This window comes from Dicentrarchus labrax, unplaced genomic scaffold, assembly GCF_905237075.1.
Source record: "Dicentrarchus labrax unplaced genomic scaffold, dlabrax2021, whole genome shotgun sequence".
Lineage (NCBI taxonomy): Eukaryota > Metazoa > Chordata > Actinopteri > Moronidae > Dicentrarchus > Dicentrarchus labrax.
Genome location: NW_026136701.1, coordinates 7,479,491 through 7,502,932, shown reverse-complemented (window position 1 = coordinate 7,502,932; position 23,442 = coordinate 7,479,491). Strand labels below are relative to the sequence as shown.

General features: G+C 39.6%; 1 protein-coding gene across 1 annotated transcript in view; it reads right to left on the bottom strand.

The window, feature by feature from the left end:
• LOC127362743 (probable G-protein coupled receptor 158) overlaps positions 1-23,442 on the bottom strand; it is a 60,368-nt gene that overhangs the window by 7,166 nt on the left and 29,760 nt on the right. Inside the window, exons 6-10 of the mRNA XM_051398841.1 lie at positions 22,156-22,224; positions 15,810-15,919; positions 11,425-11,663; positions 6,234-6,372; positions 2,515-2,620 (exon numbers count right to left, since the gene is read on the bottom strand). Coding sequence (XP_051254801.1) covers positions 2,515-2,620; positions 6,234-6,372; positions 11,425-11,663; positions 15,810-15,919; positions 22,156-22,224 — 663 coding nt within the window. The remainder of the gene's footprint in view (positions 1-2,514; positions 2,621-6,233; positions 6,373-11,424; positions 11,664-15,809; positions 15,920-22,155; positions 22,225-23,442) is intronic.

The following is a 23,442-nucleotide window of genomic DNA, read 5'->3' as shown; positions in this document are numbered from 1 at the left end:
CACAGCCGAGTCAGTACACTCAAATATAAGCTACTCTGTTTAGCTGAAATGTTTGTTGTTGTTTTATTCCATGCAAGTATGCAAATTCGTGTATAACACATTTAAATGTATGCAGCACAGATTCTGTAGGCAATAATCTCCTCCTCACTTGGATACATAAGTACAGAAACAAAAGGTGGGATAAGGTTGCATTAATACATAACACAGTAAACTGAGAAGAAAGAATGATCTGTTTGAATCTGACTTGATTTAATGCTCAAAGTATTTAGTTTTGCTTTAATAACAAATCTTGGAACAAAGAAAGACCAAATATTTATCCCATATTCAGGAACAGGCACTGTGTGAGATGAACATCCTCCCATTGTGCTTAATTATCCCAGTGTACTCAACTGACTTGCACTTCTGAGGTGCCTAATTAAGAAAGAATGAAAGAACAGAGAACGCTGATGGTGTATTGCATATCTCACACAGCAGGAGAATTAAATGTTTTCCATCAGACTTGAGAGATTGCACATAAAGACACCCGCGGGAGTGCTGAGCTAAATTACAATAACCACTAACGCAGTTTGAATGAGTTTAAGGTAAGGGTAGCAAATGTGCCTGTCTGTATCTGTGTGTATGTGTATGTGTTCCAGATAGCTAATATCAAATGAACTTCAAATGATGAATGGGCTGTTGTGTACACAAGCTGCAGTACAGCAGTAGACATTATGACATTATTACGTTAGACGGTTGTGCGATTGCAAAGATCCCATTGTACACTAAGAATTTAGGCACAAATATAGTTCCATTGTAACCTGAGATCATGACTTTAGGTTCTTAACAAGCAATTTGATGGTAGACCCTTAAAATTGCCTCTATTAATCAAGTAATAGCAGTCCTTTACTTACTGTAAGTATAATACTGTAAGAACTGTAAGTATAATACTGTAAGAACAGTAAATAAAGGCAGAGGAGCCTTATAGGGGGAAAAGTTAGGACAATTCCAAGGGCCCATGACTGACAGGACCCCAAAAAATAGGAAAACGAATATAAAATTATTAAACCATCATCATTCAGTATATATATTTCAAATATAATAATCAAATTAATGATCTCTTTGTCGCTTGTATTTGGCAGTAAATATCCCCACTGACCAAAAAGTAAACATCCATATTGACCAACCACCCCCCTGTATCTGCATGAAATGGTTTGGTACTGCCTTAGCGCACTTATCAGTGACAGTGTTTAGTTGCAGTCAGTAGATGTGCCAGAACTACAGTGATCACAATGTTAACTAGTAAATCAAAATCCGGTTTTCAAAAAAGGAAAGAGAGAAAAGAGAGAGAGGAAAGACAAAGGACAGGATGTCAATCTGTAACCCAGTGTTTCACCAAGAAATGTGGGTAGCCTATAGTCTGTGAGTGGTATTAACCTGTTGGCTTAATGTCCATAGGGAAATAAGATAGCCAGCTACAGACTAGTGTTAGCCTACATTTAATCACCATTTAATCAGTTCAGGGAAACGTTTAGCAACATATTCATATTAAATCATTGTCCCTGCCCCTTTTAGCAGACTTAACAACAGATGAGTCAGCAGCACCCCAGTCTCCCCATCACTGTACCCCTCCCTGTCCCAGTGAAGAAGGTGAGCAACATTGTGTTCAATGACAGGCCAGTTAGCGTCAAAAAACTGAGAACAAGGCTGGACTGCCAAAAACGTGTTGAGTTGTTATTTGAGAGAAAAGTTTAGGTTTCCAGGAGTCCTTTGTTCTTATTCAGACCTTTTGATTTGATGTCACTGGTACTGTTAGTTTGTCATGACCATATTCCAAACCTCAAAACCTTTTGATTTAGTGATCACTTGATCTGTTTTGTAGCACTATAATAATAATTAATTTCGTTAAGAGAATTTTCCATTTTGAAATTTTACAATAAAAATACAATGAGACTGTAAAAGATGGCCTTTAGCACATTTTTTATGGTTGCTTTTAATCTTGCATCAAATAATGAACTGCATACTGTATGCAGACTTGCATGCATGTACAAGTCACCAGCAGTAAATATTGTGCTAGTACTAGTATTGAACTACAAGAAGCAAGACAGTTGCAAGCTTTTAATTAGAGTTATGTAAAGCTGTTGATGGGACAGTTAGGTCCTAGAGATGTGGTGACAACAGCTGCGAAGAGGGGGCCCAATTTGATTTTTTTTGTCATGAGGCCCAAAATTCCTGGCCCCTGGGTAAGGACCAGACCCTGTTGTTTTATAAGGGATTAGAAGCCAAATGGTTGGTTTAATCTTAAAAGTGTATTTTATCATCTTATCTTATGTACTCTATAAAGTAACTAGAAACTATATCTGTCTAATAAACGTAGTATAGTAACGTAGAGTAAAAAGTACATACAAGTATTCCTCTTTGAAATGTAAAGGTATAAAAATATATAAAATATAAATAAATGTATATACTTAAGTAAAGAGCAAGTACCTCTGAATGTTACTCAACTACTACCAGATTTATGAGCTAGAGAAGTGATACCTTTGGAATGAGCAGCAGGCCCAGAGTCACAGTCACAGTCAGATGAGTGTGAGCAAAGAACAACATGAGCATCCAGTCAGGGTGCAGCCCCGGCACCAGAGAGAACCTGCAGAGAAAAGGGAGCGATTCTGTTCATTCAGCAGCACTTTATCACATTTATTATTTGAAAGACATTTGAACTGAGTACTTGAGTGTGTCTGTGAAATATATTCAGGCACACAAACAAACACAGACACTAAAAGCAGCCTTTAGTGATTCTCTGGACGAGGAGAACAGAACAAAATGTACCAACAACCCAGAGGCAATTTCCACTTCAAGCTGTGAATGGATGCATGAAAGGAAAACTGGGAGGAAATTATAAAAGTAGCAGTATATTGGAACCAACTGCCTCCTTTTGAGAAGCAATCTGTAAAGGTTATGAAATATCCGTTCACCTAAACTTGGTATTGAGGGTAGTGCAGTTATTTTGTGTTGAGGCAAGATACACTTTGAACACATGATACAGTAGAGCCACAGGTAGCTGTCTAAATTAACACCTGACAGTATAAGACATATGATTTTAACCATGCTAGCTATTAATATATTTTTACAGATGATATTTTACTGTTTGTTGCTAATTATGCATGCTAAAATACTAAACTAAAATGTTTCTAAATCTCTGCATGTTAGCACCACTGTGCCTAAATACAGCCTCAGCTGCAGGGCTGTAGACTCTTCCTGAACCAAAGCCTCACATGGTCTGTAAACTGATCATCTGGAGCAACCCTTTAGAGTTTAGTTCATTAACGTTTGCTTGAGCATCTCATTCTCCAAAGTAACATTTGGGACCAGCTTTGATTTCTCATATTTGGCTCTTGTCTTCTACTAGGCAACAAGCATCTTGTCTGTGTAATGGCATGCATGTACCTGGTCTGCTATCTGGACCCTGCTCAGTGAAAGTATGATACGGATAGGTACCTAATATATCTAGCCTTGACTGTACATCACCACAAAGAGCAGCCTAGACAATTGCTTGCACCCAAATACAGACTTTAAGTAGAATGTAGACTGATGTGATTTTGTATATAATTGCTGCCCTTCACTGGCTTAGTGATGGTTTTAAAATAGATTTTTCCTGCTGGTATTTTAGAGCTTGGCTTGGTCATGCTATTGCTTAGTTATCAGCCTGGTAGCTAAATTGAGATCCTCTAGCAGGCAGAGGAAAAAGTAATCCATCCTAAACACATTTTTAAGATTCTTTAAATAATCAGTTTCTTATTTCAACTTTTTAATCATTTTTATTGTATTTTAACTATCCATTGCTCTTATATCTTATATACTGTATAGCAACTTGTCACATTGTTTTAAAAGTTAAAAAATTGCTGCATATAAAAAAGTTTATAGAGCAGAGACTGTTTTCTTCCACCATCAGCAAAACACCAAATCAAGTAATTTTGCACAAAGGAATAGTGTGTCCTATTTCTGTTACCACTGACTCAATCTAGCCATGTGCAGAATTTATGTCAGAGCTCACAGCGGCAGTTTTGTTAGGTTGTGGCTTCCTTTAAACACTTCATGTCATCATTCACACTATATTGTAGCTGTTTTAAATCCCAGTTTGTATTGTATTCACAAGCTTCAGCACAGATAATCGCTCCAATTATTGCAGGAGAATGTGAAAAGTACACAAAAGCCTAAATGGGCTCTAACAAGTGGCTGCATTCTGGCTCAAATTTTCCACAACCAATCAAAGCCAGACACCATGACAGATAAATCAATGCAATTATTAGACTGTATCAAGCTGAGTATTGTGTGTTTTGTGCAGTCTGTGAAAAGATTCCTCTGTGCAAGCACCAAATGTTTCAGTGTGTGTGTGTGTGTGTGTGTGTGTGTGTGTGTGTGTGTGTGTGTGTGTGTGTGTGTGTGTGTGTGTGTGTGTGAAAGAAAGCGTGAGACAGAGTTGTTTCCTCGTCATTTGTCAGAGGCCCACCAAGGTGGCTCTGAGGTTGTTGGTCCTTTGTCATCACTCCCAATTCAAATTCATACTTCACATTAGATATCTAAAAGCCTAGTGTGTGTGTGTGTGTGTGTGTGTGTGTGTGTGTGTGTGTGTGGTGTGGTGTGTGTGTGTGTGTTTCAATCAACCCTACCCCACCACACACACACACACACACACACCACACATCACACCCTGCGCAAGTCCAGCCTTATCTCTGGGCCGCAGCAGCAGACTGACTCTGTCGGCTCACCAAAAAAACACTCTAATGTTTTATTCCGCAGCAAGCGAGAACAGCTTGATTTATAACTGTTTCACTGCACTGATGAAGGTGTATCCATTGGACTTTTCAATTTCTCAACAGATTAAAAGGATGTGATCTTTTCCTTTTTGTCCAGCTGAGCACAATGGGCCGTTGCCTAAATGAAAGAATATTCAATCACCAACAGTTTTATCTGAGAAAGTGTGACAAATGGAATTTTTTGCCCCAGGCTCCTACAGGCACAATATAAAAACCACCTGACCAGTTTTATTCCCACTGCAATAGGACTGACAAAGTAGTCTTTGCTTTAGGAGTCTTGTAAAAAATTGGGTCTCTCTACTTCCACCGTTCCTTAAAAAGCTCTGTGTTTTCCACTCAGATAGTCAAAACCCATATTCAGATATAGGCACATAAAAACCAGCTTCTCTGTAAATAAACTCCTAAGAGACACACAAGAACGCAGATTTGTAAGTGAGTCAAGTCTGATTTTGCAATTCAAAAAGATGATTCAATCATTTACAATATAATTTATGAGTGGGGCATTTCCAAACCTCCCACACGCAAGTTTTTCTTTTCCAAACAGACCCCATACCTAACTGTGTTACAAACAAAATGGAAAGATGTACATGTATTGCAAGATCGATGAAAAGATGCATTATGCACCTCAATCAGGCAAGCTGATTTTCACACGACACAAACATGAAGAGGTTGCCTGAACGTAGGAAAACCAAATAATTGTCTTTATTTGATCCATTGTTAATATTGGATAATATACATTTTTGATTAGTGTAGCTTTAAAGACAGTGTTACAAAGGCAATAAGAAATAATTAAATTAGCTATTATCACGCAAAGGTGTGGGTGACATTAAGCTTATTCAAGGTGTTTGTCATCATATGGTGGTCACTCAGGTAAAAAGACAATAAAATATTCAAAAAGTTATTTAAATGAGTATATTACATAAGGGTGAGAAAAAGACAGACAGTTACAGGGTACAGAGAGTTTATTTTGGGCTCTGGCACAGTAGATCTATGCTGTGTCTCTGCCTGGGGAAGACATTTTTTATTCACCTCTTTTCAACTGGCTTACCCAGGCGCTCTGCTGACACTGTTCATTTCCCTGATGAAGGGGGCGGGTGAACTCTGCCTTTCATCTGACATGTTCAGCACTTGTTATGCACGCTCTAACAGGCAAATATCTCTATGATTATGATTAAACAACAACTTCTGCTGTGAGAAGGGGTAGAGTTGTCTGAGCCCTCTGCCATTGTTCAAACTCATTCAGTTCATCACGAAAAGTAAGATACTTCATTGTTCTACTGTCCTGTTTCATTTCTCTTTTATATCCCCTTTGCTATATCTCCCCTTTCACCTTTTCTCTCTGTCAGCAGACAAAAAGACCATTCACTGCAGTGCACACATCTCTTTCTCTCACTTACTGTTCACACCCACTAGTGCCTGTTCCACCCCATTGTCCTTACCCACCTGATGATGTGGAAGATGGCTGATATGAGGAGCTCGTTGTAGATGGCCACAGCCATGTAACGTGGCTCGTGGAAAGCCGAGGGCACAGTGCGGACAGCGTAGCAGAGGTACACACCCCACAGCAGGAACAGGAACTCCGCTGGGAAATAAAAGAAACAACAAAAATGTCACAAGGAGGATTAGTGGACTCCACCTGGTTTATAGTCTTAATCAGTTTAATTTCATTACTTTCTTAATTAGGTTTAGTGTCTTTAAGTAAGGCTTTGTACACTCCAAGCTTATACAATCCAGAAACTTTTGGAAATACACTAATTTGATTCTTTTCGAGACTGAGATTGATGCCACTCTCTTGTCTCTGAGTTAAATACGAAGCTGCAGCTGTGAGGCAATTAGCTTAGCATAGCATAATGACGGGAAGCAGGGGGAAAAATGACTCTCTCCAAAGTTTAAAGATATGCAGCTCCACTCTGCAAGGCCACTAATTAAAACGTTGTATCTCCTCTGTTTAATCCACACACAAACAGAAATGTATATATGAATATTTGTGGTTTTAGGATGGTTAATCCATCGGCCCAACTAGCAGAAAATGGTCGATGAGCACAGGTTTTAGTAGCTATAGCAACTATGGGAAAATGTATTCCTCACAATACAAAAAGGGTTTCTTTGGGCATTGATTTAGTCTCTGTTTCATTTGCATGTGAAGTGTTGATGGCAATAATATAGTTTCAAATTTAGCAGTTCCTAAGAAGAATTCCCTGTGTTTGCTGCGCTCTTCCCAAGTGAGGCAGCTGCTTCCTCGACAGTGTGTTGACATATTCTTATCATCTAATCTCACCAAGGACACACAGCCCAGCAGCAATTCACAGATGTATTAAAAAAATTTGCTGTCTTCCCGGTTATCAATACATTTCAGAATATACTGCACAGTATATGTGCACCAATCATTATCGCCCAAATTGTCAATGTAATTACATTTTAAAGAACATCAGTTGCTATAATCAATATTAATTATTCAGAAAGTGATGAAGAGGATTCCTTTATGGTTGCTGCATTTTGGAGGTATGAAATTATGTCTTGAAGCAATCTAATTAAGCTTGTATTAGCTGCTCTCTGGTGTAGAACAAAAAGATGGTGTTTATTTTACTGCTAGGTGAAAAATCCCAGTCAGATCACCAAGTCAGATGTTTTCCTCTGATACAAGCTTTACAAGCTTGTTGTTTTGTTTGCAGACAGCACAGAGCACCAAGAACTGTGCCAAAGACTGTGTTGGCATATGAGTACATAAAGTCTTTACAGTGATTACAGACCATTAATATTCATGAATAAGCCTAGTCTATAAATCATCACTAATTACATGGTACTTAGCCTCTGAATCGGGATGCATGGAGAGCTGCTTGCAAGAGAGAACAATTCCAACTAATGCAGATTAATTGCAGATTCAAATGAATTGCTTATTGTTGACATTATCAATACGGTTTTGCATCAGCGTCATTTTGCTCTGCGTTTCAAGACAAAATAGGATGATTTATTCATTTAGACAGACATGTGTTGCCTTGTCAGCATTATGACAAAACAAGTGAAAACAGAAAAGCAATTAGCTGAATTTTCACAAGCATGACATGCGCCGTGGCTTGCATTGTTAGAATCCTCCAAAGCAGCTCTGCAGGGTGCTTCCTGTCCTTCACTGTAGCCTCAGTACACCAGTGTGTTCTCGCTGGCTGTCAGAGCAAACAGCGGGGATCCCTCATTTCCTGTCTTGTCTTGAACACGCACACAAGTACACACTGACACAAGGAGTCATAAACACAAACTGAGGTATTGTTGTGGTGTACGTGTTTTTTAAAGTCCTGGGTTTGTTCCTCTGAAGATGCTGCATTCCTCTGTCCTACCTCCTACCTCCCCCTTTACCAGCTGCCCCCTCTTCTTCTCTTCTTCTCAAGTTCTCCCCCTCCCCAGCTGCTGGAAAACTCTCTCTGCATCATTGCCCACATCCCTACAAGCTTCATACTTCACAGGCTTCACTCTTCTTTTTCCCTGACACTTCTGTCTCCCTCTCTCTCTGTCTGTCTATCATGGGCAGACCTTGCATCTCTCAGGGATCCATCCTTTCCCTCTTTCCAAACAGGATTAGTCTCCCCTGCTGTCAGACTGGCTTCAGTGAGGTGCCCATCACTGCCTCCTGCTTCAAGAATCGGTCATTAGGAAGCTACTGTAATGCACACACAAAGCCATCTGGGTACTCGTGGGATATTTGAGGGATAGTAACTTCTCACCAATACTATCACTCTTTGTGCTTTTTAGATTGACAATGTTATAAATTCTGGTCATTTCAGGGACTGCACAAAAATTATTACTCAAAAGGGGGATGGTTATTTTCTGCTGCATGTTTGACTTTTTTGGGAGAGCAGAGGGGTCTTTAATTTTTTCTTGGCCTATATTTATATTTTATTTAATTCTTGCAAGATTTACTGTAAAAAATAGAAAGACTGAATAGTTACAGCAAAATAGTTACTGTCCAAAAATATGTGCCATGCACCAAATGCAGAGGACAACAATCACTGGCTGGTAGAACTATGATGTAAAAAAAAAAACAAAACAAAAAAACAACGTACAACATGATGAAGATCTTTTTAGTTAGTAAAAATGTAACATTATTGCCTGTGCCCATGTTTACTTATTTAGTGACAATGATAATACGGCTGAAATGCTCAGTAAACACATCGCACTATTTGTTATGTTTATCATAATTCTGTCAATTCTATTCGTGCAATTTGGGCCATATAAAAACTGTTGTTCCATTAATGAATTGAAATTGGGGGTAGAGTTGAAATTATTAGGGGGGAGAGTTTTAAAGTCAAGTGGAAGGTCCAAAGCAAATACTAATAACCAAAAGTAAGGTGCAGCAGCCACCCTTCCAAATACTTCTTGTACAGCTTCTAAAGGGCTGCTACAAGGACTCCTTCTTAAAACTCCTTCTTAGGTCTGGCTCATTTGGTTCATATAATTTATGATTTATGGATGTGAATCAAAAGAAAGGGAAACTCAAGGAGGTGTGAGCATAACATAGCACAGGCTAGGATGAAATATACAAGAGAGCAGAACAGAGTAAAGACAATCAAGGTGAAGTTGCAGTAGCAACAATATAACAGATACACAGTCAAAAACAGTAAAGCAAATCATTTCCCCTTCAGCTGAGATAATAAAGTCTATAGATTGTAGTGATCTGCTACTGTGCCTAGATTAACATTCATATGTTTTATCATGTTCCATAATACATTATAGAATTTTCTTCTGTGATAGATTATTGTCTAGTTAAAACTAGACAGGCTTATCCTCTGGAAGCCCTTGGAGACATGCTTGCGGTAAAGGGCTGTAAAAAATAAATGAGGTTCTTGGTGGCACCTCCTGCCCTCTGGAGGTGTTCAGCTTTAATGCTGGTGGCAGACCAAGATACTGTAAGATAGGGTTACTCCATCTTGTTTATCAGAGCAGCCCATTGTTAACTTAATACACAGCATCATTCATTAAACTGTTGGTGAGCAAACCCATTAGGGAAAGGTGAAGATCATCAAAATTCATAACTGCATCCATTTAAGAGCAAAGGTTTTTGAAAATGCTGTCTCGCAGGCAGGGCACTTAATAAACAGACCTATTACAGCACAATAATGTCTTCTGGCAAGCATGCGGCATGTTTTGGAGCATTTTATGCCTTGCTTAAAGAGGTAGCTCTATTCATCTCCAGCAAGAAACCTGTCAAAGGGGAGTTTATCACATTTACAAAAGGCAGAGATTCCTGAGCCCATACCTGTTTATTTCTGTCTGACATGATTGAACAATGGATGCATTAGGCTTGGGACTCACTGGAAATTTTAAGATGCAGTTTAATGACTTCAGACCTCTATTTGTGTACAATCCATTTGCTGTCAGTACAGTACAGCTTCTGTAAAGAGGACTGCACTGTCCACATTAGATGAGTCAGGTGCAACTACTCTACGGAAAACTCAATTCTGTGAGGTCGGAGGGTGTCTTTTTGCCTTGCTGTGTCCGTTTCAGTTTCTGAATCTTAGAAGGCTGTTTACTCTTTAACCAGACTGGCATTGGAGCCTCAGGACTTTAAAACACTCACAGTTGAGCCAGGATGCTGCCGTTATTCATTACAAACTCGTTTTTAGAGATGCCCCTAGTCCCAGTAAAAAGACTGCAAAATACATATTCTCAAATATATCAGCCAATAGTTCCTTTCTATATTTCTATGTAATTTCATGTAGTCTGCTTTAAGAAAACAGTTCAAAATGTATTTAAAAAACTCCTGGCAATATGTGGCACACCAAAACAAGTCTTTGAGCATCTTCGCTGACCTGAAGTGTACTTCAGGGTGTGTAAGTACACTGTGGGATCATCGTTGGGTGTGGTTACAGGTTCAACAAGGCACACTTCTGACCATACTTTTAAACAGAAACTAAAACCTTCAACCAGAGAGGGCAATGAAACACTTATTTTTAACTTAGTGTCAGAAGTGCCCTGTGGGGTTTTCCAGTAAAAAACATTAAAGTTGTGTTTACAATCACAAATACATTGTGTGAATTGTTTAGATCTAAGAAATATGTTGACTGCATTTCCTTCCTCATAAAACATAAAACATTTGCAGGGGCGATTCTGAAAACATATTATATTGTTAGCAGTCCTCTTCCTTACTACTACGTTTGTTGTCCACCATCCGAGTGTAATAGTCTTAGTATGAAACCATTGTCAGGATTGTGTATGTATGTGGAAAAAACTACTACTGGTAGTCAAAAACTCCTCAGGTACCTTTAAGATACTCTTTTAGGAGACTCTAACCCCCAGAACACAAGATAGCAGCATTTGTAGCAGTTTTTAGGAATGTGTATTTATAGAATATTTAATGCTGAGTCAAACAAAAGTTAAGAAAGGGAATGGAAAATGAATAGATTTCCAGCATTTACAGTCAATAGAGGTTTTTCTACATGACCCTGCCTGCAGCTATTTCCAAAAGTAAAGTTTCCATACTAAACTTAATCTTTAGCTTCAACCAAGCAGCCCGGACCCAAGCTATAAGCCAAAAAGCTCCTTACAGTTAAGTAGGACAAAATTTTCCTCACTTGTCCTGTAAAGACATCACTACACATCGGGTACATGTAAGTACAGAAATACAAGAAACACACACACTTACCGACAGCCATCATGTAGTCCCATCGGTCCAGCAGACACATGCTGAACTGCAGCCCCTCTGGGGTGAGGCCTGCGGCAATCAGGGCCCGACTCAGCTCAGGGTTCTGGCACACAGCGGAGGTCCAGGCCACCAGGAACCACAGCACCACCAGCACAATCACTGCCAGCAGCCTCAAGACCCGCCAGCTGGTCATGTAAGGTGTCCTCTGGGCTGTGCGGGACAGGAACACCTTTAACACCCTGGGAAAGCGAGCAGAGAGGAGGAAGAGGATAATACTAGAGTCTGCTGGGTGAAATCATGACAAGCAGTGTAGATGAATAAGAGATTCTCTCCCTGCCACTGACAACTCACGCCCGGCATTAACATGTCCACTTGATTTAAAAGGAGGAAAGAAGGAGAAAAAGGCACTGATATTTCAATTCATTCATGTTCCTTAAACATGATTGGTTTAATTCATGTTGTAATATCTCTTGAGCTGAAGAGAGAAATATATATAATATAAGGGTACAGATTTTTGGGGTTTTTACAGTCCAAAGGGAAATTTATGAGCTTTTCTTATGGGTGCCAGTTTTTTATTTTTCAGCTTGGAGGCAGCTGAACTAACACATCAGACTGAATGCATGCGGAGGCAGTTTATTTATAAGCTGCACAGTACCTATTTTCACTGCGCGCAAACAAGACATTACTGCCTCTGTAAAAGGAATTAAAAATGCAACAGATCAACCAGAATACTTTGAAAGTGATCTGATACTGGGTAAGCTACAGTATATGGAGACAAAGATAGCATGTCATTATATAAATATCAAATTCCAGACATGCAAACAGTCAATTCTCTGTTTACTATCATCTCTGCACTATGCTCATCTGCTCCCTCCTGACCAGACTGTGACAAATCTATCTTATCTCTGATATATTCAGTGGGACTGGGCTGTAAGAGCTTGGCCCCGGGGCACACTTCACACCCAGCGAGCTCGGAAAAAAATCTAATTGGTAATTTTGCCAAGGGAACACTCTGGCCGGCCTTTGACCCCCTTCTCCCATCTCGGCAACAGTTGCTCAGAGCTGAAGAGCAGGAAGTGAGTGTGTGTGTGTGTCTCAATAGATACTTCAGCAGGCAGACACAGATAGGCCGGGCCTGATGTGAAATTCAAATGTGCTTATTGGCAAGACTGCATGTGTGTGTGTGTGTGTGTGTGTGTGTGTGTGTGTGTGTGTGTGTGTGTGTGTGTGTGTGTGTGTGTGTGTGTGTGGGCCTGTGTACTCAGAGGGAGTTGGATTATTGAAACTGAGAAAGGCTAACTCATAGGGCAAGTTAATATCTGGAGAGGAGAGGGGAGATGGAGAGGAGAAAGAAGAGAGGTGAGAAGATGACAGGAGAGGAATGGAGACAGGAGGAGTGGAGACAAGGAGAGGAGAGGGCACAAAGAAAGGAGAGGATATAGGAAGGGAAGGGAATGGAAGTAAACAGTCAAGGAGAGGAGATACTGTAGGAAGACAGGAGAAAAGACAAGAACACAAGGAGACAAAGAGAGGAAAGGACAGGACACAAGGAGATGGGAAGAGAGGACTCTACAGAGAAGACAAGAAGAGAAGAAGAAAGGAGAAAGTGCAGATCTAGAGAAATATTCATGGGGTGGCCAAAGGGTGGCATTGAGTCTTTAAGGGCTGCCAGAAACATATTCTGATTCAAACACAAAAAATCGATATGTACTTGGAAAAGCCCCCAGATAGATAGTAAGAAGATATTTGAACTCAAAAACATTAGTTAAGCATTAGAATAGAAATATCTAAAGGTGGCATTAGAATTGTCCAAATAGATCATTTTTATTGAACTAAAGCCTATCACTTAATAATAATAATAAACTTTATTCATACAGCACTTTCAAAAACATAGTTACAAAGTGTCTTATATGGTCAAACAAGGGTTAAAAACATTCCGTGAAGCAATAAGGCAAAATAAAGTCAGAGAAACAAAATCACACCCAAATGAGGTAGAATTAACCAACAGTAAAGCAGATAAAACATATTGCAAAACTAACCGCACTGGGGCAGATAGTTTTAAACAATTCAAACAATCAAAAGACACAAAATTCAAAGCATAAAATACCTATACCTAATATATGGTAAGACTATCAATACCAATAAAATAGATAAAACATGATGGAAAATCACATGTGCTAGAATAAATAAAAGGCTTTTTTACAAAGATATGTTTTAAGAAGTGACTTGAAAGATGTCATCGATTCAGCCCCCGAGGGTCTAAGACTCACCCCTCCAGGGGCTCTGGAGCTCAAAAAGCTCTAAAGCACGATTGCCTTTGGTCCTGAGCCTGGAATCAGAACAGCCAGCAGAATCCTGCCCAAGGATCTGAGGCTGTGCCCTGGCTCATAGCGGTGCAGCAATTCAACAATGTAGGTGGGAGCCAAACCGTGAAGTGCTTTATAGGGGATCAGCAAAATCTTAAAATCAATACTAAAACTGACAGGTAACCAGTGAAGAGAGGCTTAAACAAGGATGATATGATCCTGTCTTCTTGTGTTAGTTAAAAGCCGAGCAGCTGCATTCTGTACCAGCTGGAGGCGTGAGATGGCTTTATGGCTTAACTCTGAGTACAAAGAAATGCAGTAGTCTAATCATAAAGACATAAAGGCACGGATCATTTTTTCAAGATCAGGTCGAGGGAGAAAGGACCTGATCTTTGAGATACTCCTGAGTTGATAAAAACGTGTTTGAACAGCATTTGCAATTTGCTTCTCGACACTGTCACTGTCAAACATTACACTCAGGTTATGACAAGGATCCAAGATTTTCCTGTAGAACAGGGATGCACCTTGAGGGATGAAAGAGGATTATCCCAGATTTATTTTCATTAAGTTGGAGAACGTTTAGGGACATCCAGCACTTTATTTCTGATAGACAGGATAAAGGATAATTAAAATGTTGTTCTTCACTGGTTTTTAATGGGATGTAAATTTGTGTGTCATCTGCATAACAGTGATACTGAATATTGTACTTTTTTATGATGGGCCCCAATGGCAGCATGTATAAACAACAAGAACAAACAAGAACAATAAAGGGACTAGGATGGACCCTTGGGGAACACCACATGTCAGAGTGGCCACAGAGGAGGAGGCATCACCCATGAGCACTGAGAAAGTCCTGCTAGATATGATAAAAACCATTTTAGGGCAGTGCCCCTGATGCCGACACAGTCAATCTAAAAGGATAGTCACACACACACACACACACACACACACACACACACACACGCACACACACAGTGTCAAAAGCTGCACTTAAATCACAGATAATTAAACTGAGCATCTCAGCAGCATCAGCTGTAATTAAAAGCTAATTTGTGACTTTGATAAGAGCAGATTTGGTGCTATGACAAGCTTAGAAACCTGATTGAAACCTGGCCCTAAAATTATTAGAATTCATAGGATCAAAACTTGATTCATAAGAAGTGGGTATACTATGGTGTGCTAGCAGGCATCACATCTAAAGGACTCGATGTAGGCTTTAATTTGGCCATTGTGTCCTTTAAAGTGCACTGTGTGATAGCTATTGAGGAAGGCAGAGGCAGAGGGATTGCAGTGTGGAAAGAGAGTCATCAGTGGCAGGACCAATCTGGAGTTTTATTTTGTTTATTTTAGTGATGAAGAAGGAAAAATATTGCTCACAGATTGTTGGGGTGACTTGAATGACTTGATTAGAATGGGGGTTAATTACAGCTTTGATGGTTTTAAAGAGTTTGTTGTAATAATGTTAGAAAAATAGAAAGATCTGGCGTCTCTGCTGCATTTTGATTGAAATTTGGTTGACATAAGTTCTTTCATGATTTTATGTGAAAATAAATGTTTCCACTTCTGCTCTGCTTGCCTGCATTTCCTCTTTATCTCTCTGATATTATTGTCTATCAAAGGCATGCTGTGGTTTGATTAGACCTTATTTGGATTTCTACCAGTGCTATGGAGTCAGCTTTACATGTATTAAGTCAGTTAGTAATTCCTCTGTTGACATATGGTACAGATGCCGTGGTAAAGGTATTTTGAAAACTGTCAGCAGAGTCTGTAGTGAGTACCTGGGAGGAGACTTAAGTAACCACTGTAGGGCCAGGAGGTAGAAGTTTAGACTTAAAAATAATGGCTTTGTGGTCTGACACATATAAACTAGTCTCACAGAGATCATTGTTATGAAGAGTCTAAAATGTGGTCAGAACAGATCATTAAATTATATGTGCTTTTCTATTTTTAGTTCAACCTTCCCTTTAGTACTCTATATTGGAGATAGGAATAATTCATAAGAAGGGGATAAAACATACAGGAAATGTCATCTCTCACTCATATGATGATTGCCACTCTTTTAGTTTTAGTCTACAGTACCTGTACAGTTTGAGGATGACGGTGCCGTACATGACGGCGAAACCCAGGAGGCGAACCCACCGCAGGAGGATACAGCGAAACACACTGGGATGGAAGTAAAGGATCATCACCTGTAGAGTGGTATAAGAGTGTTAGTGTTCACACAGACACACACGTACTGATTATATTATATTTTGTTTACAAGCATTAAATCACACACCTCCACTCCTGTCAGTGAATTCTCACACAGAGGGAGTCAGAAAAGAAACTGAGGTGAGTTTCCAGCGCGTGATAACCAGGGCTGGAGGCAGATTTAGCCTTGCAGATATCTTACGCCTCCAGAGCTCTTGCTGACATCTCTTTACTGTATGTTGCTCATATGACGACTGCCAGAACGCATTCGCTATGAGAGTGTTAGATCCTATCTCACTGATTATATTTAACTATTGAATTTCTCATGTGCGAGTAACTGAATCTGTATGATTATTCGCATGCTGATTTTTTATTGATTTATTTCTGTGTCAGTTCGTGGACATGTTCACATGTTTTGTCTGTGTGATTTGCAATAAAACAGAGATCTTGCCAGTGGCTCATAAAATGTCAGCCTGTCATTTTCTGCTTGGTTAGAGGTGTATTCGCACCTGTAACTGTTAAAGATGAGGCTGCGACAGAGACTCGCATTTGAATTTCTGTTACAGCTGCGTTTCATTTCATTAGAGTGTATCTCAGCGGGGCGCCACATATGAAATCTCCAGTGACCAAAGTGAAGCCAAGTTCCACATTCTGCTCTGAAGATCCAGTGCAGTCTGTGCTAATTTCCACGAACACAAAGAAAACCTGCTTCACTCACATGCTGGATACATGCACTCCTTCCTGAGTCAGCCTAGTCTTGCTGTTTCAGTGTACTCTGTATTGATTGGCACAAAGCACTACACAGGAACTCAAGTTTAACCTTGATGATTACAGACAATTGTTGCCTGATGAATGATGAATATAATAATTCATTGTTGAGCATCTTTATTACAGCTGACCCCCAAAAATGATCAACTGACTACTCAGACCAGCGAGTGAACAGCACAGTCATGTATGTGTGTCACTGGTAGACCTTGCACTAAAGACAAGTTTACATCATGCTTACATTATGGATCTCAATTTCATATTATATTAAACAGAAGATGGGGTACCAGAAAAAAACTTGCCTCACATAACAGCAATACAAACAACTGAAAAAGTGACATGGAAAATATTTTGAGACCTGAGAAGATACAAGGTTATTCAGCTCTTGTTATACTGAATCAAAATAATCCTTAAACCAATCTTCCAGTTGAAACAGTATATATATATGTTATATTATAATAAGTATGGTCATCTTCACCAAGAGACAAATTTACTGTTGCATCATACGTAATGTTGTACCATTTACCTAGCTGTCCAAGAGACAATAGGGCATATTGCAAAACATATTATAACCTCACCTACATTTTTGTTATTTCTATAGATAATCCAACTATGAAGTTGGTCTAAATGTATTAGCCCTGTGACGGACTGGCAACCTGTCCAGGGTGAAGCTGGGTCAGGATATATGGGTATAGTTAATGAAGGGATGGATTACAGATGCAGTATAAATGCATCCCTGAGGAGTACAGCCAGTGATTTATCCCAGCTCCAGCGATGCCTTGGCATTCGAGAGACAGCAGCTATCCAGAGTAATTAAGCTTAAGTAACAACAGCACCTGTAACCTCTTTTCCTCTGAAAAGAAGCAGAACATCTGTGGCAAACTAACTAAACAACCAGCCAACCCTGATGCTGTAACACTCTGGCTGTGAGATGTGTTGAAAGAGAAGGGAAACTAATGTCTAACTGGGAATGTGAATAATAGTGTACAGTCTGTGTTACCTCCAGCCGAGTCAAGGGTATGGAACAAAGACAGAATGATGAAATGACACATATAAAGCTCACTACAGCTATTTATTTTATAGAACATGTGCTGAAGTAATATCGCAGCAACTTGAGCAGTGAACTAATTTACATCTTTTTATCACCACAAGTTTGCCATGTTTGTTGTATAATCTAATTCGGTCTTAAAACTGGCAAGATCAGTTTCACCCATTGTACCAAAATGTGTCACAGTGTGCAATTAAACTGTCACAAAATCCCTATTTTCGGCCTTCAGTCTGTTTACTCTTAGCTCAGCTTTGGTATATACAGACATTTCTCTCACCTCCTGATTAAGAATTTGACACACAGTCAAAGCACGGAGCGCAGCAGCAACAGTTTCCTTCCATCCCCAATCCTCATCAAAACCTCGCAGTGCCAAAGTCTGTCATTGGTATGCTCGTCATAAAAGAGCGGGGAGCCAAGTCCATTTTATCCCCAAGCACTGGAATTACAGCTGTTCCTTTTTAATGTTACCCTACTGACTGTGAGTCACTGTTGCAGCTCTGGATCTGATAAAATAGTTGGCACATGGAAGACAGACAGGTATGTATTAAAAGAAAGGGTTTCATTTATAAATCCACTTTGAAAAGAAATTGCTACCAAAAATGAATCCCTCCATATTTCTGACAAAGAAATTACAGTGATTTTCTGGAAGACGGCCTTACAATGACTTATGACTTCAATACCAGTCACGTGCTTTACTGAGAAATTACTTTTGTTTTGTTGAAGGAACAGATAAATATTTTGGGAAATATGTCTCTTTCACAGAGTTAGATGAGAAGATTGCTATGAGTTTAATTTCTGTGCATTAAGTATGATTCGGGAAAGAATTAGCTCAGCACAAAGATTCATAATCAGCAGGAAACAGTGAACTGGCTCAATATGTATGTAGATTGTTTAATTTGTTCGTATAATAGAAAAACAACACTTTTGTGGTTTTATGGGGAGTAAGGCTACATTTCTTGTCTAACATCAACTGGGCTCAGTGACTGTGTGCTGGTTCTGGAGTGGCTTGTGAGGTTGCCATGTTCAGTACTGTCATGCCAACAATACCAACTGTATCTGGCAACCAGCACTTTGGCCAGAGCTACTCAGCTGATTGATAGAAGAAAAAGTTCCAGTGCGTAACTCCCCCTAAAACCACAAATTAGCGTGTTTACATGTCATTGATTGTACAGATTAAATACACAAGATACAAAGTGTTAGTCAATTATAGAGGTATTGGGTGGCAGGATAAATGTTTTCCCATGTTTCCAGTATTTATGCTAAGCTAGGCTAACCAGATTGTGGCTCCAGCTCCGTACCAAAGGCACAGACATGAGATTGGCATCAATCTTCTCATCTCACTCTGAATAAGTATATTTCCTAAAATGTTGTGCTATTCTTTTAAACCCACATTCATTGATTTTGTGGCCCTTTGGGAGTAGCAGAAATTGTATACACAACATCAACTAATTATCTACCTTAGCTTAGCTTAGTTTAGCTTATTTACACATCAAGCAGACATGAAGCAAATGTAGTCTTTTTGTTTCTGGCCACCTGATGAATATAGGTCCTTATAACTCCTTTTAGCTCTGTTTTGGTCTTCACCTGAGGGAAACAGGAATCTGGCTCTTTAAATGCTAAATGCTCTAATGTGTTCACCGGCGAGTCGCTAACTTTGTTTTTCTCTGCGAGTGCGTCTGTCGGTCTGTGGCCTCTATACATTACATGTAGTCATTTGATCCACTAATAAATCAAAATTGATTAAGCGTTGTCTTTAAAGCAATCTTAGCAATACAAATGACAACTGATTTGATCATTGAACATTAAGTCTGATTTACACTTTTGTGATGTTCTTCCTCTCTGCTCCTGTGAAGCAACATAGTGCTTGAACCAGGCAACTGCAACTGGTAAATCAAATAATGGAGCAGACAAATACACAGAGAAAAAAAGAACAGAGAGAGAGACCAACTGATAGAAAGACAAAATGTTGCCAACGCTTGAGAGTGCAACAATTCACCAGGCACTTTCTCTTGCATGCTCTGTCTCTTTCAATGTCTTCTCTTCCTCTTGCCCTCCTGCCTCTCCATGTCTCTCCATGTCTCTCCATGTCTCTCCATGTCTCACTTTCATGCTAACCTGTGTTTAGGATTGGCATCCCACCTGGTACCTTCATCTCTTTGCCTACTGAGCAAACATCCAGCCTTCCAGCTCTTTGGACCAAAACAATAAATCACCTCCACAAATAAGAGGTAAAACTAGGCCACACTGTTTCTTACACCCACACACATAAATGCAAATCTATGCACAAATGCACATGCACACAATCACGGGAAAATATGAAGCATTAAAGACACTTACACTCATAATCCATCCTCCATCATGCCTATACACACTCAAACACATACATACACACAGATAGGCAGACACAAACAGTGACACACCCTTTCTGCAGTGCTACCCATGTGGACTACAAAATCTCAGGAGACTGCACAATAAAAAGCCACATTTTTATATCGCCCAGAAGAGAAGGTGGCCCTCTTGGTTTGCATCCAACCTCCCATGCCTCCTCCATCAATTAATCAGCAGATGTATTTTTAAAACAAGTTGTGCTAGAACTTGATGGACTGTTTAAAAATGCATTGAGCACCAGAGCAGAGCAGCTGCGCCAAGCTCAGCTGAGGAGGCTTGTGGTGGCAGCAACAAAGAAACAGCAGCGGCAACAAACGTTTAGACTGTGGGAGAGGAAGACACAAAGGTGACACGGAGAGAGAACATGCAGAGGGGTAATGAAAGGAAAACATGAGGGAAAAGGAGGACAGGGAAATGGTAGAGACGGGCAGGCAAGGTGCTAAGAAATACAGGAAAAAAGATGGAAAAACAGCAGAGCAAAGGGGGGAGGGAGACCCTTGAGTGAATCCAAATGTGCGTGAACATAAGAGAGTGGCAGGATATTTTTGGGGAGCTATTATTGGTACTTGAGTTATCCTTGGGGTGAATGTTGGAGAGGGTGGATGCAAAATCAAATCCATTTTGAGCATCACAGCAGAAATATATGCAAAATGTGGTCACATAAGGGCAAAGCTACAACACCTGCAGCGCTGCAACAAAACTACCAGGCTTTCTATGCTAATGCAAATATCTTTCTTATAGTAACACTCCAGTAACTTCAGAATAAGAACAAAACCTTTATCCCAAGACTCAGCCGAGCGCTTTGAAGCTCTTATTTCTCAACAGATTTTGAGGCGTTTTTTTTTTTTCTTCTTAAAAATGGCTAACATCCAGCCATCAGGCTTTGTGTTTGAGGAGAGCAGTGGCTCACTGTTGGCAGTCTGTGCAAGTATTTGAAGGGAGTGAATTCCCCGGTTACACCAGATCTCCCTGTTACATGGAACTCAGGTTTCTTCCATCTGTTTCCCTGCTAAAGATGGGCTTCTGACGCAGCTCTCCAGGTGCACTGTGGGCTGTGTGCACAAGTGTAAATACACACATATACAATGCACGCTGGCACCCACCCACATGGACCTGCTCACACATACAGACAAGAGAAAGGCACACGCACAATAAGTCACACTGTGATGTCCAACTCTCTGGTTTTGTCCAGACAGTGATCAGAAGTACAGTACAATAACTTCAAGTAGCTGCAACTAAAGAAGTAGGAAGGCGGGTTTACCGCTTTATTTACATAGTAATGTATTCTATTATGAACACAAGGAACAGCAAGCCCTTTTAAACAAGAAGTAATGGCTTCATTTCCTTGGTAAGATTTAGATTTTCTCAGGAGAATGTGTTAAATCAAAATCTACACTTTCATTTTAAAGTTAGAAGAGTTCTTCACATTTTCATTAAATCAAACCTCCCTTTCCAAGACGTGAGCCTCACCAAGGCCCTGGCCCCTCCCGTAACATGAAGATGTCTCAAAGATGTATTCTTTAATGCGGTTAGGAACACTAGAAGGAGGAGGATTTCTTTCTTTTCGTGTACTTCTGTCTGGAATATAGTGACAGTTTCAGCAAATGTGACTTTTAAGAAAAAAAAATGTTACCTGACACAGCTTTAAACACTAAACTGGTGAAACATGGGGTGGCTTTAATTGTGAAGCTGCCACAGGAAATGTAATGTATTCGTCACTGTGTTTAACAGGCATCATTCCTTAAAGAATATGTATTCAAAATAGACGTCTTTTTAAGGCTTTTTAAATTTTTTTTTTTTACAGTAGATCAGTTATGAGCAGCCGAAGTGAGCTGTTGAATATGATGAAGAGCTGCACACCTCCAACTCTTCAGCAAGGTAATCAACATCTTTGTAATCAGCTCCAATGAAACCTATTACATCAGATTGCGGTTGTCATGGCATCTGTTGTAATTCTGACAAAGTAGCTGCTCAAGGAGTGTGTGGTGCCATAGCAAATTGTGGGTGCCATTAAAGATCAGAACGCAGACTTACTGGGAAGTAGAGCAGTAAAGCCCCAAACAAGATGGTTTCCAGCAGAATGAGACCAGATGTACGGATGCTCTGATAATGAAAAAGGAGAAAAACACATCAGTCAATCAATCACAGTGAGAAGGTGATGTATTTATGGGTTGGTGTGTTGAGGGAGATTGAAAAATGATGGCCTCTCTTAAGTTATTAGTCATAAGTCTTTCTTCATGCATCATGCTGTTTTAATATAACACATGCCACAGGATGAGGGCTACGATTTACTCTTCAAATCCTGTTGCTGTAAGTCTCAAACACAGCTTGTATGCCATTGCAGGCAAATGTAAATAATAAATAATTGCCTATTTCAAAGCAAACAAACACAGAGATGAGTTGAATATAAATTCTTTTTAGTTTTTGCCTTCCCCTGAAACAAGAATTTGAGTGACGACAACAGTTTTCTGGGTTGGATTTAATTACCCACATTACCTCCTTGAATATTTCTTCTGTTTTTTTCATGTAACTTCAAAGGGCTCCAGGGACATTTCTTGTGAATTGAAGGAACGTAGGAGATTTTGAAGTTACAACACAAATGTCTATAAATAGCACACAGGAAGAGATTCAACTCAACTATGCCTGAGGACTGGCTGTAATTATCCTACACCGTGAGGATCTCATATTTATTTCCCTTTATTCTATTAGCTGAGTGGATATTATGCAACAACTTCGCTGTTAATCTGTGTGGATTCAAATTAAGGGCTCAGGTACATTTGTGGTGGATGCTAATTATGCCAATGAAAAAAATCTTGCCAATGTACATTGTGAAAAAAACAACAAAGCATAGATGGATAGTCTTTCATTTGGCTTAAATTAAAGAAGGTGTCCCTGTAAAATGGTATGAAATTATACACATCATACACAGATAACAGAAAATTAACATTTGTTTATCAGAACTGTTAATTAAAGTTACTGAAATCCAGTGACAGTGTTAAATCCATCCCTTTAGTTAGAGAGCAAAACATGAGCAAAATAGAATAGAAGTGTCCAATTTACTACCATTTACTGTGTGAGCCAGAGAGGGATTGTTTGCCTTTCATCTCTAATAAAGTCTGGAATAATATGTTGGAGGGTCTGTCTTGGTACTTCTACTACTGTAAAATGAATCTCAACTTTCACCTATGATCCATCACCTTCTTCCAGTGGCAGTCTCAGGCTGTTTGAGGAGCAGGAGCTAAAAACATAAAAAGGGCACCAGTACATAGAAAGCTGTCAATGCTGAAACAGCTTATTCAGGGTCCCTTAACCACATTTTGT